At 45.3% G+C, this 25,969-nt stretch overlaps 1 protein-coding gene across 1 annotated transcript in view; it reads right to left on the reverse strand.

Annotated features, from left to right (window-relative positions):
- Positions 1–25,969, reverse strand: part of ULK1 (unc-51 like autophagy activating kinase 1) — an 82,013-nt gene that overhangs the window by 19,733 nt on the left and 36,311 nt on the right. The window contains exons 9-16 of the mRNA XM_059827619.1: positions 25,371–25,429; positions 21,395–21,477; positions 16,682–16,732; positions 9,255–9,343; positions 7,026–7,188; positions 5,678–5,738; positions 5,248–5,337; positions 1,098–1,223 (exon numbers count right to left, since the gene is read on the reverse strand). Of these exons, the coding sequence (XP_059683602.1) occupies positions 1,098–1,223; positions 5,248–5,337; positions 5,678–5,738; positions 7,026–7,188; positions 9,255–9,343; positions 16,682–16,732; positions 21,395–21,477; positions 25,371–25,429 (722 nt within the window). The remainder of the gene's footprint in view (positions 1–1,097; positions 1,224–5,247; positions 5,338–5,677; positions 5,739–7,025; positions 7,189–9,254; positions 9,344–16,681; positions 16,733–21,394; positions 21,478–25,370; positions 25,430–25,969) is intronic.

Consider the following 25,969-nt stretch of genomic DNA (forward strand, 5'->3'; position numbering starts at 1 on the left):
AAACAGGAAGGAGCTTACCACAAAACCTGCCACACACTCGAAGAAGTGAACATAAGATAGTATTAAAGTAACGCTGGCACAAAACAATCTCTCTGCTGATCCCTGATTAATATCAACATACCATGTCTCTACTTCTGGGTTCATTTTGAATAAGCCTTATCCTGAATTAGGCTAGCTGAAGCCCAAACTTAGGCTGACATAGGTATTACCCTACTTCTGAAATCTAAACTTCAACTAATCCAGATACTGAAGCAACTCATCCAAGAAAAGACGTGACACCTCATAGACACTTCTGTTTGAACACCCCTGCTGTACAAACTCTTTAAGATCCTGTATGAGTCTCCTTCCAACCAGTCTACAACCTGGGCTGCCATTGTCAACCCAGATTTCAAACCTGTAAGAACCAGAAATTATGCATGAGAAGAGATAGAAGCCCTATGTGTCTTGGATGTGCAAGGCATTACTGCTGAACTCAGGACAGCTGTACAGCTGAAGCCTGGCATCCAGGTCCTCCTGATGGCCTTCAGAAAACACGCTCTGCCTCACAGGCATACATTGCTCAATGACTTAATGAGCCCTGGCTGCATAACCACATTAATATGCAACTCGTGTAAGACACATCATCCATGGTGTGACTAGCTACAGGAACCAATTAAGGTTAAGTCAGGTAAGTTTTCCAGCCCCATCCATTTTGGTTGTTTATCTCAACATTTTCCTTTTATAAAGGCATTTGCCAAATGGATGGTTCTCTCTGCTTGGACACCCAACCCGTACCTGGCATGGGAAAAGCTGTCAGACTCAAATGGGCTCAGCCTGTGCTGAAAGTCGATGAGAGCTGCCTCACATACATACATACATGCAGACAAAACTTACAGCACGCGGTAACAAATAAATCTTAACACTGCTACAATAATACCCCAAAACTATGTTACACACACCACACTGGCTCCCTACAGCAAAGGGGAGAGCCCATCACACAGGGAAATTTTTAGAGGTACAGAAAACAAACTGTGAAACAGTTTGTTTTACGACCCTCAAGCTGTAATACAAGAGCCCCTGCACTGATGTCACCCCCTCCTCCCAGCCCCAGCACTTACCGTGGAGAGGTGTACTGATTGGGAGACTGCAGGTTCTGCTCAATCCGCCGGTAGTTATGAATTTGCGTTGGGACCGGAATGGGCACAGAGTGTCCGTACTTGCTGCTAGAAAACTGACCTGGCCGGCTGTTGAAAGGAGACACACAAAGAAAGGCTCTTGTAAGGGGTGGGCCTTCAGCCAGGTAATTGGAGGTTTTATCTCTGTAAAGCAATCGTACACAGGGAGCATCCCCTTGGCTGCTCTCAGGTTGTGGGTTTATACTAGGAAGTAGTTCAAAGTCGTATCAAAGGGAAGTGGCACCACACATCTCCTGAAAACAGGCACCCTTCTTCCAGCACAATTCCCACCCACGGACTGAAGTTAAAACATACGCCCAAGCGCACCACTCCCTCCAGGAAAATTGGAGCCCTGCTGTTTCAGGCCACAACTGGCCTAGTTTCCAACAGCTCAGATCCACAGCCAAAGAGTATATCATCGAACAGGAGCTAAACTTGAGTGGCTCACAAAGGACACCAGCAAAGATTTTGCTGCCAAGAGCTACTGCATGAGGCACTGCTGCAGCAATGGTATCTCCACAAAAGTCTCAGCATGCCATGAAGAGAATACAAACTTGTGGTGTATATCAGAGTATTTACAAGTTAACTACAGGGTGGAGAAGGCAACTCAGGAGAGAATAAATTTGGGGGACAGGAGCTGGTATCTATATACCCATCAAGATCAGCTAGAACATCACACACACAAAATGGGACAGGCCTATTCCGCAAACTTCAGACTTCTTTCTAGTTCCTTCCAAGCAGGTTAATCAGCTCACATCCAACATCTATTCCCCTGGGTGACAGTTTCCCCTGTTACTCTTAGCCTGTACACCATGCTATGCAAAAACCATGCAAACACCACATTTAACTAAGTAGCTGCCTAAAGTCTTTTCCCAAAGGCTCCAGAATTCTAGGATTAATTGCCATGGCAATGCTATTTACAACTGCCAACACCAATTGCAGGAATGTTGCACAATTACAGAAAGACCTTATTGGTGATGAAGGCCTCTGCAGTCTTCCTTGTTGTCAATTGAGGACACACACCTGGGTCTGCTCCCGAGAAGCAGGAAGTATCATTTCTGCAGGTCTAACACTCGGAGTGGAAGTGTTTTACGTAAGATAAAAGGAGATATTTAATTCAGTAAGAATGTACGTGTGTGCACAGGGGAAGAGAGAAGAGTGTGTGTCTTATTTGGCAAAGCATCCCATTACCAGAATTTCTTTTTTGGGGAAGGTCAGCAGTACTCTGTGGTTTATGGTGACAGTGTTGCACAAAGCTGACCTGCAGGAATATGTCTGCAGATCTCCACACTGTGCACATGAAGACGCTTTTCCATCACAACAGAGCCAAATAACTGAAAGAGATCCTTCTTTGAGGCTGAAAGATCAAAACATGATTCCGATTGCTTTGTTCCTCAAGATGTCTAATTTTTAAAGTTATATATATTCCTTCTTATTTCTTCCACCAAGAGAACAGACTTTTAATCTGATGTGTGTCTCTAAAAGGCAGCACGGAAGCCTCGATTCTTCATTGACATACAATAAAATAAAGACATTCAAGGTTTCTGATTGCTCAGTGAAAAGGTGAAGCTTTGGTGTCTCTGCCTTCCATCAGTGTAAGACACAGAGTCAGACAGACATAAAGCAATCAGAGCTTTAACCAAGAAATCTGACGGTTAATGTCAAACTTTATACATATCCTGAATTTCAACATAAATTTCAAACACTATCTCTTCAATCTGGCCAAAATCCTTTGGGGGAAAAGAAGTTCTCTGGTGAAATGATTCCCACTCTCTCCAAGAGGTTATAACAAGTCCTTATAGGAGTCAGGTTTCTCCACGAGGTGCATGCTGCAAACGAGAGCATCCAAATGAGGTGACATATCCTAAACCTGCTAATTGGCCTCAAGCCTTAAAGACTACAATTGACCATAAATTTGCAAAGATCAAGAGATAAAGCTGGGACAGGGAGTTTAATTACTTGGCAGTAATTAAAAGCTCTTTGAAAATGGTATTAAATCCATTGCTGTGGGATACATCCAAGGAATTACCTTTTGTTAGATTTATTAAGCATCTTCAACAAGGAAAAAAAAATCAACTGCCAGCATATTTTAATTCTGCCTAGTCCTTATGCTCTTAGTTAACAACAAGGAGAGCTGCTCTAGAGTGTACCACGCCATCCTGAGGAAAACCCACTGCTGGCCACTTTAAAATAGCCTTTGCTTTCTGTCCTAATTGGACTGCATCCAGCACTGCTTGCTAGCCTAGAGCCACACACAAAAGGGAGAACTGCTGCTTCCGAGTGAGCAAAGATGGAGAGAAAATCAGAAGTTCTCTGCGCCAGTGAAGCCAAGTGCTGAACCAACGGGCCTCATGACATCTCCAGTGGAGGGCACCGAAACCCGTGTTAACAGTAAGGGCATACCTGGGTGGCACCAGCTCAAAGCACTTTCAGAGGACAGATCAAATATCATGCTTTACACTCTGGATTCAGAGTGACTGTTCCTATCTTTCATTACTTATGTCTTATTCCCCATCCTGGACAGGGTAGGAAGTAACTTTCCAGTGTTTCCTCAAAGCAGATAGAAAAGTGGAAAGCAGCACTAGAGGGTTTGGCATCTCCTCCACAGAAGCTGCTGGGAATGAGTAGGAAAGACAGCGAGAGCAGAAACACGTTTAGATCATAGCCACTGGCATCAACTTGCCACCTTGTGATCCAGTAGAATACGACGAGACCAGTTTGGTGAAGACAGCAGTGAACAGAGAAAAGTAGGCAGCATTTGTAGTCAACTTCCATGAATTTCCACTCACTGCTGTCCACAAACAAGGCCAAATCCTTTAATAAAGACTGATTCCCAGAATGCAAAGGAATCAGTTAAGGAATAAGCTGTTAAAAAGCTTAGCAGCTGATGGCATAAGAAGCCTCATGCAATTAAACTCCACACTGTGGTACGTGCTTGCCAATTAATCTGATCACGTCAGCAAGGCTTTGAGCTATATTCTTCTCCTTTAAGTTTGTATGCTTTGAGGCTATGTTTTGTCATTTTCTGGGCTCCATTTATGTGACGAGTGTGTTCAACACATAGCCTAGGACTACATTTTCTTCTTAAGAAAGATTTCAGGGTCATCCATCTCCCACTGTGAAATCCCCTTCAACTGTCCTTCCCCGACAGGTGCCATACTGACAGAAAGGAAGATGAAAGCTGTCCTTCTTCCCCAGTAGGCAAGAATGAGATGGGAAGCAACACCACCAGTTCCCTGTAAGCTAAGCACGTACTCTAAAGCTTCCAGCTCTAGAGTCAATGGGATTGCCTTCCACACACCATTGAAGTCTTCTGAACACAAACACGTCTGGACCCGCTGGCAGCGCTGGGCAGCTGGTGCTGTTGTGTGGGGGCAGCTGTCACCTACGACATTTCTAAAGGCTAAAGCTGAGTTTATAGCAACTGGTTTAGTTGGAACTAAACCTATGACCACGCCTGTTTACACTTGTTACTCCTACTCCTGCATGCTCCGTTAGTAAACAAGGCCCATGTAGCAGCATTACTTTATACAGACATAGTGCAAGGAGCTTTTCGGATCTTCAAGCAAACTGCAAGCAACTAAGGAGGCCCAGATCTGTCCTTCAACAGCAAGGGGAGATGAGCAACACTCCTCCCAGTAATTGAAGTCCATCGTAGTTTCAGCCTTGGCTGAAATGTTGTGCTCTAATTCAATGCACGAATTTAGAAACAAGGGTCTTTCGCTGGAATACTCACCGCCTCTGCAGGCTGAGCACAGAAGGGATGAGTAGCACATACATGCCAGTGGAGTACATTTACTTTCTGCTTGAGAATAATCCCTGGCCCCCCAGGAAACAGAGTTAATTCCAGCTCTACTGCATTCTCTCCTAGCCCCTCCTGAGGGCCAGAAGAGGGAGAGACAGGCTCTGTAGTTGGGACTGATCAGTGCCCAAGGCTGGTGAGTTTCTCCTGGGTATTTCTTGTTACCCTTTAATTAAAAGGAGAGATGTGGATCTTGCCTGGCATACCAACATCTGCAAAATCCCCTCCTGGAAGTCAATGGGTGTTCAATTAATCAATCTTGCACAGTCACCACTGAACAGTCTTTCTTACCTGGATGGGCTAGGAGAACTGCTGTATGGGGGTGAAGGAGATGGTGTCCTTCCCTGGCTTTCCAAGCCTGCTGAAGTCACTAGAGAACTCCTGAAGAATGACAGAAAGAACCCAGCTGTTAGAGCCTGGGAACCAACCCTGCTCCGCCCCTACAAAGCATAGCAACAGAGCTGTGTCTGCCCAGCACCCTCTGCTGAGTCTCGTTGTAGGAGCCCTGGGGACTATCATGCTGCCTCACATACACTCTGGTATTCAGGTGCCACATGCTGATGATCAGGCTGAAAACGGTCAGAACCAAGCAGGTGACAGTTATTTCTGAAGCAGAAGTTAACTCGGCAACATCTTCCCTCCCATCCACCAGAATCCAAAAGTCCCTAATGCACAGTACACTCCAGCAGCTAAACAATTTCAGTTGCCTCAGTGGTCTTACCCGCTGTACATCAGGCTGTCTTGGATTGGTTTCCCTCCTGCAGCCTCAGCAGTTAAATCACCTGAGGAACAACGAAGTGCAGAAACAGATTAATTCAAGATAATTTTCTTAAAAACCTTTATATATTCAGAGCAACTGAGATTTTGGGTACAATTTCCTGCTCCTCCAAGACCTGCTGAGTCGCTTCTGAAGTCAGTGTTTTGCAAAGCACATGTGGTCTGAAGCTGATGTGGATGCTGTTGATCCTTATACCCTGAAGATTTGGAAAATCTAGGCTGAAAGGAAGTCCTTTTGGAAGGGGGCCAAAACCTGACAGAATCATTTGGGGCAACAGGTATATGCCCACTTGGTGCAAGCAATTAGCTGCTGTGTAAAAAGACAGTGGTGTATGTTGCACATAAGACACGGATGTTTCAAAGCCCTAAGTGGCAAAGATCCAGGGCAGCCAAACGAGCTGGCAGCTGGATGCACAAACTTCCCTATGTGTGTGTTGGCCAAAACATCTGAACACTGGAAACATGACTAGCACAAGACAAGTGTATACTGGTCCCATCGCTGTTCCCAGGAAGAATACAAGCAACACCAAGCTCTTCCTTATTGTAAGGATTGCACAGCAGAGACCTTTCACAGATTCCAGTTCTACCCCTCCAAATTCCTGTTTTAATACAAGTAGTGCAACTGTGAAAGGAGGAATCACAGCATTTATCACCAAGTGCCAACTCAGCAAAGCATCATACACATGGTCAAGGTTGAACAATACCCTTCTGCTGGTTAAATAAGGACTCGTGCGTGGATATACTTAGGCATGTGGCTGAACTGGGGCCCTGGCCTCTATGTACATATATATTTTCAAGCAATTCCTATCAAAGTATAAACACATAGAGGTGCTAAAATGAAATTCAAAATGTTTGAAGAAAAATCCAGCATCTTTTAGTTTTTCTCAAGGATTTTTTCAAGTGCAAAATCCAGCTTGCTAGCTGAAATCCTGTCTTGGACTGTGATGCTGAGTGAAACTGAAGACAGGATGACATGGGAACGGCTTCTGTGAGAAAAAGACATTTCCCTGTGAACCTACTTATCTTCTTTTCCAGTTGGATTTCCAGGTGCAATCTCTTACTGAGGTCCCCGAGTAATCTTTACTCTCAAATCCTATCTTTGAAGGTAATTACAAAATATCCTATGAAACTAGCCAGTGAGAAAGATGTTTCTTCTAGCTTAAGAACAAAAACATTCCTGTTATTCAGTCAAAACAGACAGGTTTAATCGCTCTTTCAACTTTCTATTAACTATCCTTAACATCCACATCCCCCTCCGCTCAGAACATCTGCATTTCCAGAAACCAGCTTACTTGAGAACTGTGCTGGGACCATAACGAAGTCATCTGTGTCACAGGACGAATTCTTACTGCTGCTTCCGGCAGAGTCCTTAGATCCATGCAGAAAGCCGGGGGAATCCTGGGTAGGAGAAGCCAGCGCCTTCTCCTGCAGCTGCTGCTGCATCTCTCCAAGGGACTGCTAATTCAAGAAGAAAACAAACACTGGCTTCAGCACAGCTACTTCATCATTCTGCTTGATCCTTTAAACTGAGCTGTACAAGGCTACAAACATTCTCCTGATAAACCAGCGCTGATAGTTCGCCAGAAGCAGCTGTTTAGTTTACTAAACATGTGTCCATGTCAGAACAGCGCATCTTTTGTTACACAAAACATACTACCAGCATGTCTGATGCTCCCCGGATAAGAAAAATTCACTTGAGGTATCGCATCCCTCTGCTAAGGCTTTCCGGATCAACCATGCATTTTCTACCAACTCAATTTAGTATGGCTGTGGAACAGAGAAGAGCTTTCAGCAATAGTTTTGTTTGTTCTTTTGGGTTTTGGGGTTTTTTTTGTTCTTAAACATCTGGTCTCTACTTGTGCTTTTGCAGTATGCGGCACTTGGGAACATGTACATAAGTGTCGCAGTGCTTTCAGGACAACCCTGTTTTGCTGTAGTGCTGATAAGGAGTTAAAGAAAGGCCCAAAGGAGGCTAAGCATTCAATAGAGGAACACCTCACAGACATCAGAGCCAGGAGAGACCCTAAAAAGTCCCTTTTTTCCACTTCCTTCAGCCAAACAATGAATAGCCCCACAATCCTCATGTTTTGCAGACAGATGGAAAAGGCCAGATGGTTTAAGAAAACTTTAAGACAGCTGAACTGCCCACAGAGTAGATCACAATCTTTACACTAATGCATTTTTAGGCTGAGAAAGACTTGAATCAGCTTTCACTTGGGCCCTGTTAAGACCTTGTTCACCCTCCAAAGACTCTCCTGCTGTACCAGGGGGGACTCTCTCTCACTGTACATGCAGTACATACAAGCAGAAGGAATTTTCTACCTGTCAAAGTTGTCTCTTTTCCACCCAACCTGCGAGCTCTGCCCTGCAAACGTGGCATTTTTCACATGCTGAGCCAGCACACCTCCATCAGCAAAATGCAGAGTGGGACCAGTGCAATACGCTTCTGACACAGGAACCTCTCCCAGTCTGGCAGTGAGTCTGCACCATCCTCGAGCTTCCCAAACCAGGAAAGCTCAGGGGAGAGAGTCTGTTTTTCACACCTTCTACCCACTCCTGGAGTCTTGCGGTCAGGAGGGCCTCAGCCTACTTAGGGTTGCAGGGGAGAACAAGCTCTTGGGGATACAGTTATGCAACATGCAGAGGAGAGCAGACCTCTCCTCTCTGTCCAGCCCACATCACGAGCACCTACATCAACTTCTGATAGCGTCTCTCAGCCCTTCCCACACCAGGTTGAGACGCCTTGGCCCAGGGAAACTCACAGAACAAAGCAAAAAAGCAGAAATGCCAGGGAGGAAAACATTCAATCCTTCTCCCTTCCCCTACCCATCACACCACCAGCATTTCTGAGTTCAAAGTCAAAAGGCAGCTTTCACCGGGAGCCTCCAAAACCAAGCTTTCAGTTCAGCGAGCTGGAGGAATGTCACTTCACTGGTCAGTTAATATTCTGCCCTCCACAAAAGTTTTCGTCACTTCAGTTAACCAGAGAGAAAAACTGTCGGTTCAGATCATCTCTCACAAGACCACCAGACCGGCAGGTTTGGTCGGAGCACACAGCTTTGCTGAATGTCCCTCCGTGGTGCCTGGGAATGCCGGTCAGAAAGGAGGAGGGTCACCTTACAAAACAGGGTGGATACGCTGCCAAGCTGCAGAGACTTTGTGTGAGAACAGAGAACTTGCAGCCAAGTAAGCAGTGCTATACCCTGAATTAGTGACTGTTTTTTGGTTCCAGAGGAGCCTTCCATCTCTGCCAAGACAAGCTAGTGTCATTAATACCAACTTCTTTCATAAAGGCTTTTCATATAATAGGCAATGGCAAATTGAAATATTTCTTGTGGAGAGAGGGACACCCTTCAGGATCCAAACTCTAAACAGACTGGAGAAGACACTGAACCAAACCCATGCAGAACTAAGGGGTTCAGTGACTTGCACCAGAAGACAGCAAAAGCAGAGACCTTGTTTCAAAGAAGCAAGCAGGGAGACCATTAACACAAGTAGTGCATCCTCTGAGCTGTACTTACGGGAGGTGATGCCAGGTGGGAAGTAGAAGAGCTGCTGGAGGAACTACCGGAACCTGAACTAGGATAAGAAGGCATTGGCACGGAAGCAGCTAAAAACAACAAAAGACAAAACCAAAAGAAGTTGTCAAACTAAGATCAATCAATAATAAAAGGTCTTTCTCATCTTTTCCCATCAGGTTTATCTCATATACCATCACGTATCTGATGTATCAGATGAGGCCAATTAAAGAAGAACTAAAGAAAAATTAGGATTCTGTTCAGTTATATGATTCACACCCATCCACTCCTCTGCGCACTATTTCGCAGTTATAACTCTTGGGGTGGAAGGTCTCAGAACATCTGACCTACACAGGCAGCAAGATGGTTTCTGCCCTAAAGAGCCTCCAAAGCATCTTTGCAAATGAAGGGAAAGATAAACACAAAAGTGGACCGAGTTACTCATGTCAGTAGCAGAGCTTAGAAGCTAGACCACAGCCTTACAGTTTCTTCATCAGACCTTGTGGTTTAGCACACATACATCAAATGTCGGGAGGTCTGTGCTAAGTTAAACACGTGCCTACTCAAGCCCTATGTGCCTGCTGCCCAAACAGTCACTTGGGCATCCCAGGCCACGTGCTATAAAAAAACCCCCTGAGAATTAATCATTCCACAAGGAAATAGTTCATTGCTTCCTATACCTCAACATGTTCTCCCTCAGTCACTTCTGCAAGTTAAAGAGGTTTTGCTTATTTAATCTCTTTGTACGGAAATTGTTCCACAGCACCGGCTTTGCATCCCTTCCTTTTATGTTTTATTGTTCAATAGCAGAACTGCCCATTTTATTCACTTAATTGTTGAACTGGATTTTTGTAACCCTCAGAGAGGCAGAAAGCTCACACACTGAAAGGCCTAGTTAGCATTGACCTTCAGGCAGAAAAGATGATTAAGGTATCAAAGGAGAAAAGAACATTTAACTCCAATGACTTATGCAAGGCAGGTTCAGTAAATAACTTAGAAGAGCTCAGCCGAGGAGGGAGACAAGTCAAAGGTAACACTGGCTCTTTAAAGGACTTTGAAGTATTTAGTGGTTCAAATTCCCCAGTCCACCCGCACAAGACTGAACAGTACAGAAGCTGCAGAAGAGTCCCAACATCCCCACTTCAAGGCAGCTTGAAGTCAGATTTTATTCTGCAACCATTTTGGTATTTGAATGACTTAAGATAGAGATCAGAGGCAATGCTTAAGTCAGGAGAGGAACACTTTGCTTCTCTTCCATTGTGCTGACAGAGAATTAGCACCTTGTATCAGATTTCTACCTTTACAGGAGCTGTGCTAATGACTCCATACTTAATACAAGGAAGTTTAGTAACAACTAGAAGAAGAATGCTTCTGTTTGAAGTAAAACTACCTCTGTCATTAATTACATTAGATACTACAAAGTACTTACTCTATTCAACCGGCTAGAAAAATGAAAGTACATTTCTCCGCAATTAACTGCTAAAACGGTTTTCTAACGATAAAAGAATGCGAAGATATGCCTTTTATTAAAAGGCTTTAAGAAGTCTTTCCATGTAGCCTGTCAAAGAAGGTTAAAGGATGACTAGACCAGTGTATCCTATCACAAAGAGAGCAATCACTTAGATGCTGAATTCCTCCGTCTGACAGAGATGTAACGAGATCCAACAACAGGAAAATGAAGCCAAAGAAGCGTAGACTTAAAATATAAGTTTTCAACATAAGTAATCAACCACTGTAACAGTTTAACCAGGGTCATAATGATCTCTTCCACCCTTCGCTAACATTAACAAAACCCAAATGTTTTTCTAAAGAGGTTAAGTTATACTGCAAATAAAGACTGATTCAGCAGAGTCCTGGGGCTTGTGCAATAGGAAGCCATAGCGGGATGGCTGCACGGGGCCGGTGTGCAGCGACAGACGCAGATGCCTCTCCCTCTTGTGTTGGGCCATACTGGCTGCACTCATTCTGCCACTGCTTTGAGGGTTAGGTCCATAATGAAATAAGCCCCTCGCAAAGCTTTGGAAAGATTACTTTTTAGCCTCTGCATCTATTCTACACTTGATTTTTTGCCTTTGATAGACCGTGCTGTTAAAACGCACTGCCCTAGCTCCGGTAATGGAACAGGGACCACAGTACCCTGACGATGGATATTCTGGGAGGTCGGTCAGGGCCTTGGCAGGGAGAGCTACACCACCCGCACCCCATGCGCTCTTCCAGCACAGCTGGTTCCCACTCCCCACGCTCAGGGAACACACACAGAGGTCTGAGAACTTGCCTGTAAAATGGAGAGCTCTGTCATGCCTATACCACACTGCTTTTGATCTCCACAATCTTCCCACAGAGCCTGCAGAGCAATCCCTACTACCTTCCCTACATATTTAATACCAGAAATCTAAGAGGGGGGGGAAGTTTCCCCATTATTATCCTGCCAACTGTTACAGAACAATTCACCCTTGTACAGACAGACCTGCCTATTATGGAAAGGTGCTTTTAAGAATCCACACGTGCCTGCTGCAAGACTTGAATCACTGTTCATTTTTCCTGGAATTAGTATTTTTTGTTAGAATCATTTCAGTTCTCTCTCAAGGTCCCCTCCACTCCGTTTTGGTTCTGTGTTTATTATTGATTTAAACCTGGCTTGAATTGAGACTTTTCTATTTTTGTCTATTTGCTTTGGACAACCTTCCATTAATCTAGGAAGGAAGACAAGCAGGCACACTTTGCCGCTATCATCTGAAACTCAAGTTAAAACTACTTGCATGAAGCACACCTTTCGGTACAGCCTCTATTAATCATGTTCTTATTTAAAACCCTGTAAACACCCCAAATTCACACTGTAATGCTGTGAGGTCCAACACAAAAGGTCCTGACAATAAAAAAGGACTTTCATGCATGTAGAATCACAAGGTTTGGCTCTGGCAAACCCTCTCTGACCACCACATCCCTGTTGGTGCATTTTTCAGCGTCAGCCACGTAGGACAGCTTGAAAGCAAGATGCTTGCTTCCATCTCCTCCACACACCCAGGCACTCCCAGTTTAAAATTAAAAAGGGTGCAAACACTTGGCTCATCATGTTTTGAGCTCAAGTCTGAATGCAGGGAATGTTAACATGAATTGTAGGCCCCCACCCAAATCCAGAAATTGCTGGATTGTAATTGTAATGTAAATAAGTCTGTTTTCATAATTGTCCTCTCCAACTTGTTCCAGCAACAAAACAGTCACCCTGTACATTGCGTAACCAATGCCAACTGGTTTCAAAATGGGTGAGCTGGGAGCCATAAAGGCAAGCCTGTGCTCCAGCTGTGTGGATCTTGATACTGGATCCTACACCTGCAAAAATCACTGCTGACAAATCATCCTACCAGGGGCTTGCTTGTCCTAAAAATATTGAGCCTCAAGCTTTACATAAAAGCTTTATTTGGAATCTGAGTTTTACACACACTGGAGAGATGCATTTTTGTGATTATCTGGATTCAATTAAAACCAGTCATCAAAAAGTTATTTAATTGCAGTCTCTGACAAGGCAATAGTTTGAGTGCAAAAACTGAAAGGACTTGCCCAAATAATAAGCTGCTTTTTAGAGTTTAAGAATTTGCACCATTAAAATCTTCTATATGCAGAAGTCATGGTGATTATTTGCTAGTTTCAACCTAAGTATTTTACGTACAAAAAGATTATAAAGATGGTAAAAGTCAAGTTAAGCCTGACAGATATTCCAGACACTGAACAACAACCGCTCACGTTTCATGCTCTCTTAACTCAGAGTAAAGGAGGTACCAGCTTACCACTCATTAAAGGCAGGAGCAAAAAAGCCTCCAAAATATTCTGCATGGGTACCAATTACAATGTGTTTACTGTGCAAGTCTTCTCTCAAGTGTCTAATTATGCCTTCTCATGCATTATTACTGTAACACACTGCTCCATACCATATGCTGATCAGACCTGGCTACAGACAGATGACATTCTGACTAGACACAGTATTTTAAAGACTTTATTAATGATTTTTACACTTCTAAAGTACATGCTTAGTCACAGGTACAAAACCCACAATATAAAATAAAATATAAATAAAAAACCAAAAAATAAAGTACACGTTTTAGTTAACAAAGCCCAAGTCCCTGAACCAACTCTCCAGGCTAAAGCCTGTGGCAAACAGAGCTTTGCTGTACACCCTGGACGGCAGCAGACTTATGTTCTTGCTTCACTAAAGGAGTGAGATGAGAGGAGGGACATGAGAACAAACATCCCTCAAAACCGCAGTGGAGAGGATGAGCTTGTCAGAAATGTCGTATTTGAAGATTTTTGACAGAAATGTTGACTTTGCTGAAGTGTCTTGAAAAACATGCAAATTTATTTAAACGAGGGGGACCCCCTGCCTTAGCAACTTCAAAATTATCCACTTGGAGAATTACCCACATTTGAGGATTCCCCAGTTTTCTGCAATTCCCAAATTATGTTATACTAAAAAAAAATCTTTATAATTCCATGAGATGGTGTACTAATACACATCCACACAGAATGAACAGCTGATGGCTCTCACTCTATTTTTAACTGCTGTGTGACCAGCTCTGGACCAGCCTTGACAGGGTTCAGGAGCCCGGGTGATGTGCTCAGCTCTGCACGCTGGTGGCAGCTCTCCCCTTCTGCCCTTGCCACCTGAGGGCAGATTTGCCTGCAGGGGTATGGAGACCACCACGCTCTGCTCAGACTGCAAAACGTTCCCATATGGAAAGGAAGTATCTCACCTTAAAATTGGTTTGGGACCTAAATGGATGCACAGTTGCCTGCATCTGCAGCACAGACGCCTCTGAACTGCAAGATCACGGAATTATTAAGGTTGGAAAAGACCTTTAAGATCATCAAGTCCAACCATCAACCCAACACCACCATGCCCGCTAAACCATGTCCCGAAGTGCCACGTCTACACATTTTTTGAACGCCTCCAGTGATGGTGACTCCACCACCCCCCTGGGCAGCCTGTTTCAGTGTGGTCCTTTAGGCAAAGGCTGCAGAGTGGGTCCCTGAGCTTAGCGAGGTCTCAGTGCATTCATCACGCAACAGCTACTACTCCAAAACACAGATGCTGGTACAGATCATCCAACAAACTCTCCTAAGAGAAACTTGCACTCTCAAATGTGAATGACTTCATCCTCATTCCAACAAAGTCAGTGGTAGCCCAACTACCAGCTCCCAAGGAGACCAAAAACACGAGGGCACACTGTTCCTCCCCCCAGCTCTCCACTGCAGGCCTGAGGACTCTTAATCCAGTCTGAGCACGGCCATCACGATTCAGATGCAGCTGTATCTCTTCTCCTCTTTGACACTTCCTACACTCATGATGCTGAGCCACATGTTGAGGTGAAGTAGCACAATAACTTTTGGACTCATCTTAGTTCTGCACGCAAAGCCAGGGGAGCTAGCTAGCCCCTGAGCAACTGCAACCTTGCTACGGCATCTACTTCAGCTAAAACCGTGCAAATGTTAAGCACGCTACCACGTTAAGCAGCATTCCATACATCTCAGGTGAGTAGTTCGAGATCACCGTAATCCAGACCTCTGCTGACACACTGGCTCTTCTCTCACCTATTCAGAAATCAAAAGGACCACTATTCCCACATGCAGCCTCTCATCCGGGCTCTTCACTGCACTTCCCAGAGGCCTTCATCCATCACGGCCATCTGGCAGTAGCAGAGACATCCACAGCAGGCTACAAGAACCATTTTCTCCACTAGCAGATTTCTGTGCACAACAACTTGAAGACCTCCAGCACTGGAGAGATGTTTCTCCCCTCATCTTTTCAAACCCAGTAGTGGTCTCTCCTGCCTGGAGAGGATGCCAGGCAGTGGGCATGTGCCTGAAGGTGAGGACCAGCAGGGCAGCAGAGAGGTCTGGAGTTCATATAGTCCTTACCTGCCTGTAAAGGTGCTCTTTTTATTAGTCCTTGACCCCACACCATTAACTTCGGTGCAGCTGGGGGCAAAGGCTGAGCTACAGTCCCCTGCTCATAATGGTGCCTCTGGTTTCTGCACGGCAAATGTGCAGAAGTTGGAAACTGAGGCCAAGTCAGGAGAACCCTCTCCTGTCTGCAGGGGGTTTTCTGTTCCCCTGGCCAATGAAGCAAAGGAACCGCTGGAGGTAAGAGATGAGCTGGTGGGCATGCAAGAATGTCCCGAGGGAGTCCTCCTCTGCCCACAGCGGGATCAGGCTTTGAAGGGCTTTTCCCACACAGCAGTGGTATAGCAGGTGCTGAGAGCTGAGCTGGCTTAGGAGCAGTCCCACACAGGCAGAGTCCTTTCCTGCCTGCAGAGCAGTCCTGTTTTACAGGACTCGCCCCACATCTTGCTGGTGCAGATGGAGACAGGGGCCTTGCTGGCTTGCAAGCTCCCCTAAACCAGAAGCGTCTTTTCTTGCCCACAGGACGGTCACCTAAGTACACAGTTAAAATCTGTATCAGGAACAACTGAGAAGTCCTGCTCTGGAACCAGGAAAGCAAGAGACTGTCAGGAGTGATGTGGACATCAGACAAGGAGCGTCCACCCACGGCATACATCCAAGAGGGGCTCCGTGTTCAGAAAGCATTGGACATGCTTCCTCCGAAACTTCCAGCCCTTGTACTGGGCACCCCAAATCAGTCACTGATGAAAATTCTTGGCTCCATCATTTACATAGGAGATTAGAGGCCCAGCAGGATCCTTCCGGAAGAAGACAACCCTACACAATTCCACTAAACCAAGTCTCTTGGCCAGAGGACTATTATATCCTGTGCACTAGAAGCAATTCTAAATTGTTTTCCACTGAAAACAAACCTCTGAATCATAGTACGTGTGGTTGGAAACTTTCAAAAGTTTTGAAACAAAAAAGGAAAGAAAGAACTTTCAATGGAAATCTGTCTCTGTTTTGGCCAGTTCTCACAGAGCACCCATATTTAACCCTTCAAAACCAAGACTTATCAAGAATTTGGGGGTAAGTGCTGAAAACAAGATTTGGTAACCAGAGCCTGCCATTTTGCACAGCCAACCTAAGGTACCGCCTGGCAAGCAGGGACAAGAGTGCTTGTTTCCACCATTCACTATCCTGAATTGTCCTACAGACGTGGATGAAAAGCAAGATCATGCTGCATAATGCTGTTTACCTACAAGCATCCCCACTGGCCAAGCACTTCATACAAAGCAGCTGAATACATTTCAAAGCTACATTTTCTTCTACTTTAGGTTTCTAAATAGCCCCCTAATCATCTCTTTGAAGATAAATCAGCAAAATTAAGTAAATTTTGATGGCAAAATCTGGACATGACACAGTAACGAATGCTGAATCACTGCCTAAATAACTAAGAAAACATAAAGCAGTCTTTTTCTTTCCTTTTGAAGTAGCAGCAAAGGAAGTCATGTCACGGTTCAAACAGAGTTGTAATAAAAAAATGCAACACTTACATTTTTTCATTGAGGCACTTGCATCCAAAAACGGGTGATGGAAAAATTCATCTGAAAAAAAAAAATCAGTAACAATGACTCAGTGAAAGGAAATGACCGTAAGAAGTTTACAAATCAGTCAAAGCATAGCAAGTGACAGTATTTTACAGTGATTTTTCCATGCAATCCAGACAACCATGGAAGTTGACTGACTGTGGTTGCATATTGCAGTGGTCAAGAACACAGACTGGGAGCTGGATGCAGGACCTACTCATAAAAAAAAGGATGGGAAATTATTTGGATTCAGGGATTGCTATGTAAATATGAAAAAAAAAAAGTGGTTCCTCTGCTACCAGCCACCTCTGCAAAATCATCTGGGGGCATGGGTGGAGAAGGGAAATTGGATGGGGCAATTACATGAACAAAGAAAGGGAGGCAAAGAAAAAAAAAAATATATCTTTGCCAAAAGCACTGCCAAAGGACATGAGGGTTTGTACCTTGGGACTCACCACCAGTACTAATGTATTTTCCTTCCCCACAGGGCATTAAAGAACTTAGTAAGGTTTTGCTGCAAGCTACAACCCTGGGCTACCAGGGCTAGAGAGTACACTAAATTAATTGTTAATGCCCCTCTGTCTTGCAACAGCTGGTACACTTGTAGGAACGGGAATCAGTCATCGAGGGCCAGGTAGCGTGACTATGTCAAGACCTGGCACCGCCACGTCTGTGCATGTGCATCAAGAGCCCCTATCAGCAAGGGGGGAGAAATCCTAAGGCACAAAGTAGCACCAAAAGACAAAGTCCCTGGCTGATCAGGATGGCAAGTCACCCTAATTGTAAGGATCCAGGGGAGCTGTATTTATCACAGTGCGCTGCCACGCACTCCACAGAAGAGGAATGATGGACAAAGGGACTTCCACGGAATGATCTTCCACTACACACAGACCCAAACCCATCATGCACTGAAGGCAGAAACGCATTTTCTAAAAGGCCACCACAGAACTACAGCCCCCAAATCCCTTCCTTCCACACTAGACACAACTGCTGCTTTCTTCACTCATTACAGGAAGATATTCTACAGATCCAGGCCAAGAAAAACTTCTGTCCTGGCTTGCTGGAGACCTTCTACATGTTTGTCTGTCCTCACAAGTAGCCACCCCTCCTGACTCCTCTGTCTCTGATCCACTGCAGCTCTACGTCCAGTCCTCTCCTATCACAATCGGCAACTCAGCCTTTTAGGAGCCTTAGTCATGGATCAACACTGATTATTTGGCTAACTGCAGGCAGTTCAACTTGTTTTCCCAGCATGGATTTCCTGTTGCAACACCCAAGGTTTACAAACTTCTGCTTTCTGTAAACAGCTCCTCTTCGGCCAGCGAGCTTTCCAGAAAGTAGCAACTGGGTTTTTTGTTTGTCTGCTTTTTAAACTTAAACAATCCCTCTCTCCCCAGCCCCTGCTTGCCACTGCCATGCCAGAGTCCTGCAGCCAGAGTGCACTGGTCTGGAGCTCAGCACAACAGAAGTGATGGGAAACTCTAGCAGGGAAAGCTGGAATCTCACAGATTAGCTCTGCTGTGGATGGAGAACATCCCTATCTTGCCAGGAGCTGCTCAGCTGCTGGAGTTTCTTGCTGCTCCTTCAGCCTGCTCCTCTAGAGGGTACCAGCCCTCAGCTGAGCTGATTCAACTGAGGGGGTGGAAATGACAATTTCTTTTACTTTTTTCCCCTCCTCCACCCAAACTGCTTATTAGTTGTGCTTGCAAACCAAAATTTAACAACCCTGCTTGTAATGATCAGCAGGAAATTTGCAACTTAAAACCCTCCTGGCTTTCCTCTAGATAATCTTGAGATTGCCAAGACCATCAGTTCCTGGTAGAAGAGCAGCTGAGACACACAAGTAAATGAAATTTCAAGCTTATGTGCTGCTGTTGTGTGAATCAACTGAACTCTGGGGGAGCTCTGTGGGAGGCACTGCACACATCTCCAGGTGGACTACAGAGGGCCTCAGGGAACGAGGAGCAGCAGGACACCCTGCTCCTCTGGAAGCATCCCTGACCCAGCAGCACACACGAATCTTCAGCTACAGAGCACAGGAGGGTAAACGAACAGTGAACAAAGGCACCGACCATCAGCCAAAGTAGACCTTTTATAAATAGTGTAGGTGAAGAGAGCAGCCTATGGTTAGTTTGCCAGTAGGAGGACAAACCATCTGCCTGCTGGGAGCCATCCAAGAGAGGGGGGAGATCTGCTTCAGACAGGATCTGGAACTGTAGGACATCAACAGTTTGTGCACAGCTGGCCACAGACAGCCGCTGAAAACGTGACAATAGTTGGGCACAGGGAAGTGCTCTCATTTAAGTATTGCTGCTATTTTGGCAAGAGGCATCATCTGGAGGCCTCCTGAACTGACACTTAAGAAAATGAAGAAGGGTCTATTCAGCAGGTGTAGGTGAAAGCATTTCCAAGCCCTCAAGAACACAGAGGAGCTGAAGACCTAGCACCAGCAGACAGCAGGGAAAGGAAAATAGTTGTGTCACAAGCAGGGAGAAAGCTCAGATGCTTCAGCAGATTTGTAAAGAGTCAGAGGAGAGGAGGCAGGGGTGGATGAGATCAAAAATGCAACTGGATGCTGAAGAAGTGTATTTGCCTACATAAATCATGGCTCTAGTGCTTGCTTTCCTCTCAAGCGACAGGAGATATTATAGTACAACATGGGATGCCAGAAAACCATTGAGATCTGCCTTCTATAAAGCAAAAGGAACATCTCAAATATAGGCTTCTGTATAGAATACATTCGCAAACCCTCCCTGAGAAACAATTACATCTTACGAGAACATGCTAATTTGTAGAGAAAAGGATCCCACATGCGATTAGGGGCAGGCAACAATTTCAGTGCAGCAAGACGTGCTGTAACTGTTGTCCTGAGTGAAATCAAAGTATATTATCTCAGATTTCCAAGTACTGACACTGACTCATGCAGACTACTCCCAAGAGGTACAAAAACAGCTTACAGGGGGCTAAAAAGGTTTACCAGACTGAATCTCTGACAGCAGGGAAACAGGAACCTCTAAGATACTTTCTTTTTGAAATGCACAGCAATATGATAGAAGAGGTAGAGATCCACAGCCCAGATAGAAGATCTGCAGGGAATAATACTGAGAGGTGCTTATATCCAAGTCAGTCTGTCAGTAGCTTTAACAACTCCCTTTTCAAAAGGCTCGTCTTCTCATTTCTGCACCCTAGTAGCCAGTAGTTCTTTGCATTCAGCACTGGATAATTATGATCAGCCTCAGTTAATCCACATGCTTGCTTCACCCAGGTGACACTGTCCCCAGAAAGGCTTTCCCAGTATCTCTAATCCAAAAGAATAACAGAGGCTGCAAAACATTTTCTCTTCATCAACTAGCGTATGCTGCCCAGCAGGAAACTATCCACCTGAGCAGATAAGTAACAAAAAAACCCAACAGAAAACCAGCCTCACAAGACAGAGGTATCAAACCCTTTTACCCCAAGCCTGACTAAAAAGCAATATCCTGAAAACATGCAGCAGCACACTTTTTTTTCAGGTAAAAAAGTTAACGTCTGTGCAGAAAGCACTATGACTTGCCGTGATACTGCTGACCAGATACCTAACACAAATCTGTGGCCTTTGGCCCCACAGCCTTGTTTCAGGAAAACCACTTGAACAGGCTTGGCCAGCACCAAACCTTACTCAAACACAGAGTACGAGGGGCAAATTTACTTTTTCACCAGCAGCACTGGCCCATGGAAGCAAAGCTTCTCTCTCTCTGCTGTTCTCTGCGCTCAGAGGAGACACACCACCAGGACCAACTTCCTCGGTCAGAGACAGTATTCACACCCTGATTTTTACCTGAGACAGGTCTAGGCTATCTTTGCCCAAGGGGAAGGGAGAGGGTTGGGGGAAGAAACAGAATTGCCTTTAGATGACCTGGTCCTTTCAGGGGCTTTAGGAAAGGTTCCACTTCTGCCTACTTTCCTCTAGGGCATGTCTTCACTAGAGGTTCTTCAGACCTTTTGATTCAGCTAGACACATCTGGAAGAGGCTGCCAAACCCAGAACTGCCTGGCACATAATGTTTGTTCTCAGTTCAGAAGGAATTAAGACATCAAAAAAAAAAAAAGGAAATCTTCATGCCAGCCAAGCCAGGAGACTGAGACACAGGTCTACAGGGAGGGCCAAGAGACTGCCAGCTTGAGCCACGATGAGAACCAACGCATCCTTCCACAGAAACCTGGAGAAGGAGGGAAGGGTCTGCAGGCAGCTATGGTCTCCTGGCTCAGATCACTGCAGACCCTGAGAAATGAACGGTATTGACTGAACTGTGCATTAAATGGGTGCAGCTTGCAGCTTTGGGAAGGAATTATGACAGATAAAGAAGATGGATGCACAAGATACATGTTTCACCTAGTAGCATACTTAACACAATAGAAGTTCAGAAAGATTATAAAAGCAGAAGCCAGGAGAGGGAATGCAAGTAAGAAACATTTGCTGAAGGTGTGACAAATCTCTGGGTTTACAAAACTGTCCTGGAATCAGCACTGACCTTTCCAGCACATACTCAAACCCCCAAGATTATGCAATCTTCCAGGCACAGGTGAAACCCAAGTGTCTGGATGCTTCTCCTAGCACCAACCAAAAGTACAGAGGTTTGTGCAGTGCCGTGGCACAAAAACACAGATGGGCAGCAGAACTAAGACTGGAAGGAGGTCTTACCAAAGTCCATGCGGTCCTTATGATTACGCTGCAAAAGGCCCAGCAGCAGCTGCCTCAGGTGGCTTGATGTCTCCCTGGGGATGCTAGGATTGAAAACAAAAGCAAAATAAGAGAGGCTTGCAGTCTACTTAAACTGCTTTTACATATTCAGGAAGGCAACCTGCAAATGCAAACTCACTTTGTGCCTGCTGGGCTAGGAACATAAGAGCTCACTGGAGAGAGGCTGAACAGAAACATCTGTATTTGCGTCTCTTTTACTCCCCATTGTCATTGTAAAGGCTACAGCTAATCTAGCTTTAGTGGCCTCTCCCCACCTGCAGATCCTTCCCTTCCACAGTGGTGCCAATGTTGCCTCTCTGGTTCTCAGCCAAGCCCATTCAACATGCAATAGTTTGCATGTGATAAATAAAAACTCTTCTATTTGCTCTAATGGGAATAAGGAGGTCATTAAAATGAAGCAGTTTCCAAGGGGAAGCTTCCAATTAAAACATTGGTGGTGAAATGTATCACCAATTACTACAATTTTATTAAGGCATTTCTTTTTCAATGCAGCTTCTGTAAGACTAGCAAGTAACCTTTGTCTATTTGCTTCCTTGATATACAGCATCTATTAATCGAAGGCCACTAAGATGTGAGCAACTGCCACCCAAGCAAGCTAAAATTAGTGCAGCTATTACCCCACTTTCCAGTATAGCTAGGAAGAAAATATTCTTTTCAATGGCCATTGCAGCACAAAAGAGCTAGTAAATCATTGTGCTCTCCTCACCCCACAAGCAGATGGGGGAGAGGCCAGAGCAGCTCTTCACAACCCCAGTAGATTGTGAGAAGCGGGGAATAAATGAACAGATTAAGGCAGGGAAAGCAGAGTTCAGCTCTTGCATAAGTGGATTCCGCTCTGCTGACTTTCCTCCGTAACCAGAAGCACTGTTAGGGGCTGTAGCAGCCGGGCCCTGCCTGCAGCCAGAGCAGAGCTCTCCAAATTAAGCGTAGGTGGCTCCAACTCCTTTCAGTATTGACTCTGTTTATCATGGCTGTGCCCAGCACGGCCCCAACGGTCTGCCAGGCTTTCCCCTCTCCCCATGCGTGGGTCAGCTGAGGTAATGGCATGTGTGCTCAGCACAGTAATTTTAAGTGCCTGGAGTCGCAGCCCGCTCAGTAGCACAGCACGTGGCTGGCTTGGGCAGGGCTCCACTTCGCTGGGCTGGCATCGCTCACCGCCCTGAAGCTAAGCCCGACTGATGCTGGGAGAAACAACCCTTCCTGCACCATTTCCACCACCTCTACCCCTGCCACACACAGGGTAAAAAAAGAAGCTGGGAGAAAAATAGTGGGGGGAAAAGAGGTGCTAGCTAGCACTAACAGACTCTTGTTCAGTGAAACTAGAGATGTGAGGCAAGGTGTGTATTTATAGGTTTCAGCACTACCCGGTTGTTTTTCTGTGAAGCTGTAGACCTTGCTGGCGCAGGAATTTGAGCCCAGCAATTCCTAGAACAGAGAATGATGGCAAGCATCCCTCATCCTTGTTTGTACTGGAGGAGCTGCTTTTCCATCCCTGACACTAGAATGGTTTCACACGCCTTCCCAGGCCAACAAAGAAAGAAGCCACCAGGACTCCAGAAGGGATGCAGTCAAACTGAGACTCAGTTTGAGCCAAGAAAAAACACCCTCTTGTCAAGAAAGGTGTGCCTAACGGAATAACCCAAGATACCACTGCTAGCAGAGTCTCCTGAAAAATACATTAGTGCTGGAGAGACCTGCAGTCCTCCGGCATTATCGTCATAATTTATTTATCCATGACACATAAAGCTCTCATCCAAAATGAGACTATTTCCCAGCAATGACTTCAGCTTTTGTATGGTTTTAAAGCCAAGAAACAGGCAGGTCAAGTAGTAAACCTCAGATGTCACAACACAGACTGAAGACAGTGCAGATTAACAGCCTGTTTGCCTCCTCTTATCTCTCACATCTAAAACGTCAAGTTTTGCTACGCTACCCTACAATATTATTTTCCAAGGCCACCTTTTTAAACATAAGCAACAAAACTGCCTCCTTCCCCCCATGATCTAGAATATACTTTGCCATGCAAATCAGCACAATGAATGTTAGCTATTTAGATCAGCGCTATTAAAATTGTGAGGCCTTTGGGCTTGCTCCCACTGACATGGGCTCCCCACCTCAGAATGGCATTTCACCTGTCAGCAACAGCACCAGCCCGGCAGGCAGAGACCGCTGGTGAACATTTAATGAGCTTTTCTTCCCCACCCTGTTCCCAAGCCAAAACACAGCACTTTCCATGGTGATGCTGGGGAGGTGGGTGCCAGCCTGCCTAGCCCCAAGGAGAACGAAACCAAATCCTGGCACTGCTGCAGTCTGAGAAGGAGGTCTCTGGAGGGGTTTCGTGTTTCATCCTGTGTTGGCAGGGCTGGCGGAGGCAGTTTATTCATGTTTACTCAGGAAATAGCACAGATTGCGGCTCATGTTAAAGAGACAAACTGACTGTGGAAAGCAGGGAACCAGCATTTACACAAAGGCTGCTTCGGATCAGACTTCTACAGTGAAAAAACCCAATGAGCTTGGATCTAAATTTTGGAGGAATTTGGTAGTTAAAAAGCAGAGATGAGTGAAAATGGTAGATGCAGAGTGCGTACCAAGGAGTCACAAGAAAGGAGAAGGACTAATCCCTACAAGAATGGACATGCTCTCCTGTTACAGTCGAGTTTCATTTCTCCCTTTGCTTGCCTCCTACTGCATGCACCGCGAGCCAAAGCAGCAGCAGGGCAGCATGATCACCACAAGGAAGCTTATTAATTGTAGGGATTCATTTCTCTCTTAGTAAGAGGGACTACCTCAAAGGTGAGCAGTCATGTTTTAGGCTGTGTAGTGGAAACAGAAGCTCTATGTTCTGCTCGCACAGACTGTTTGGCTCTAACTATGTGGCAGTGGTTTTATTTTGAATTGTTTTGTTTGGGTGTTTTATTCCATCACGCCCTCTGGTTCAATCCAGAAGAGCATGCATATGCCCCGAATTTAATCCTGGTAGAAATTTGTCCCTTCTCTCCAAATCAAAAAAGGAAGTACTTGAAGGGAAATTAAATGCATAGCACAAGTCATTGATAAGAGCTCTAGCTTCTTGACACTTCCTTCCACTATCTCTTGGAGCTGTCTAAACTGATAAGGGAAAAAAAACAATCCACAGTGACTCAATGAACTTCCTGCATACATGGCTGCATTAGCAGCTCTTTCTGGTTAAAAAACACCTTCCCATTTTTTCATGTATAAACTTGGAACTTCAGTCCTGTCTCTACACCAGGCTGAGGTTTTAAGAGCAAGCATGAGGTTCTACTTTAAGAGCTCAGAGATCAAAAGGAAAGACTACAGCAACAAAACCAAAATACACTGACAAATCACAGTGCTGAGTGGCAGCTAGATGCTTCACTAGGTAACATACACCCTGGTGAGACGAAAGCAGTTGCTTCCCCTTGGGAACTGCAGTAGTGTCCATTTCCATCAAGGTTATAATATTTCCTTCTATTAGCAGGACAGACACAAGCAGTTGCTGTCCTGACACGTGAGAAATGGGAATGTGATCTGCAGCCAGGTATGGCAGGTTACAGGAGAGACTGCAGTTTGGCTGCTCGCATGAGTCAAGAATTGCCATGATTTCTTCCAAAGGCTCCCAGCCTCAGGGAAGCCATATGTGGGACAGGACCACTAGCTGGCTCTTGAAATCACTAATAATCCTGAATTTTTGCACTGTAGGAGAGAAGTAGTATCTGTGGAAAGAGAACACCAACTCTGGCAATCTGCTGCTGACTTTCTCTGGGCCACATCACTGCTGGTTTAAGGAACGGGGGAAAGCAGGTGGCCAAATATTTTACAGTCACCTCCCTGAGTGACAGGCCAGGAGCATGCAAGGGCAGGTGTAAATACAGAGTAAACAAGTGCATACAAATGGTGACACTGGAAAAATGCTTACTTCGGCATCAGCATCTTGTTTTTCTCATAGAAGAGACGAAGATCCTGTGGGCTGCTGGCCTGTAGAGGAGAAAGAAAACCAGTGCATGAAGCAGTTGACAAGGAAGGAAGGGGATTAGCATTTCTATTTCACAGTTACTCTGAAGAGCAGAGAGGCACTTTTCAATTGCTGAACCAGCACAGACAATGAGAACCTGCAGCTTGCTTTAGACTGAAAAGCCAGCACTATGCCAGAGTGAAAATACAGTATTTCAGCCCACTGTCTTTTTGTCCCTGACCTGGTTCTGTCTCCCCTTCCAAGAGCTGAGCTTCATTGCAGTGGGCTCTGACACTCAGGTCTGAGCTGGCCTAATAGCCTCACCCAGGAGGCTAAATAATTGCTGATGTGAGGAGTCCCAAATGATGAATGGCAGCTCCTGCTGAGAACATGGATTAGTGCTGCAGGGCATTTAGAAAAGGGGCAGGGAGCCTGTTGATGGGCAAAGGATCTATGAAGAGACCAGGAACGTGGGGAAACAGCAACTGAGTTTGGATTTTCCACTTTAATTCCAGGAAGCCAGAAGGTCTCAAGCCACAGCTCCTATTTGTGCAGTAATACAC

This window comes from Gavia stellata, chromosome 21 (genome assembly GCF_030936135.1).
Source record: "Gavia stellata isolate bGavSte3 chromosome 21, bGavSte3.hap2, whole genome shotgun sequence".
NCBI classification, from domain to species: Eukaryota; Metazoa; Chordata; class Aves; order Gaviiformes; family Gaviidae; genus Gavia; species Gavia stellata.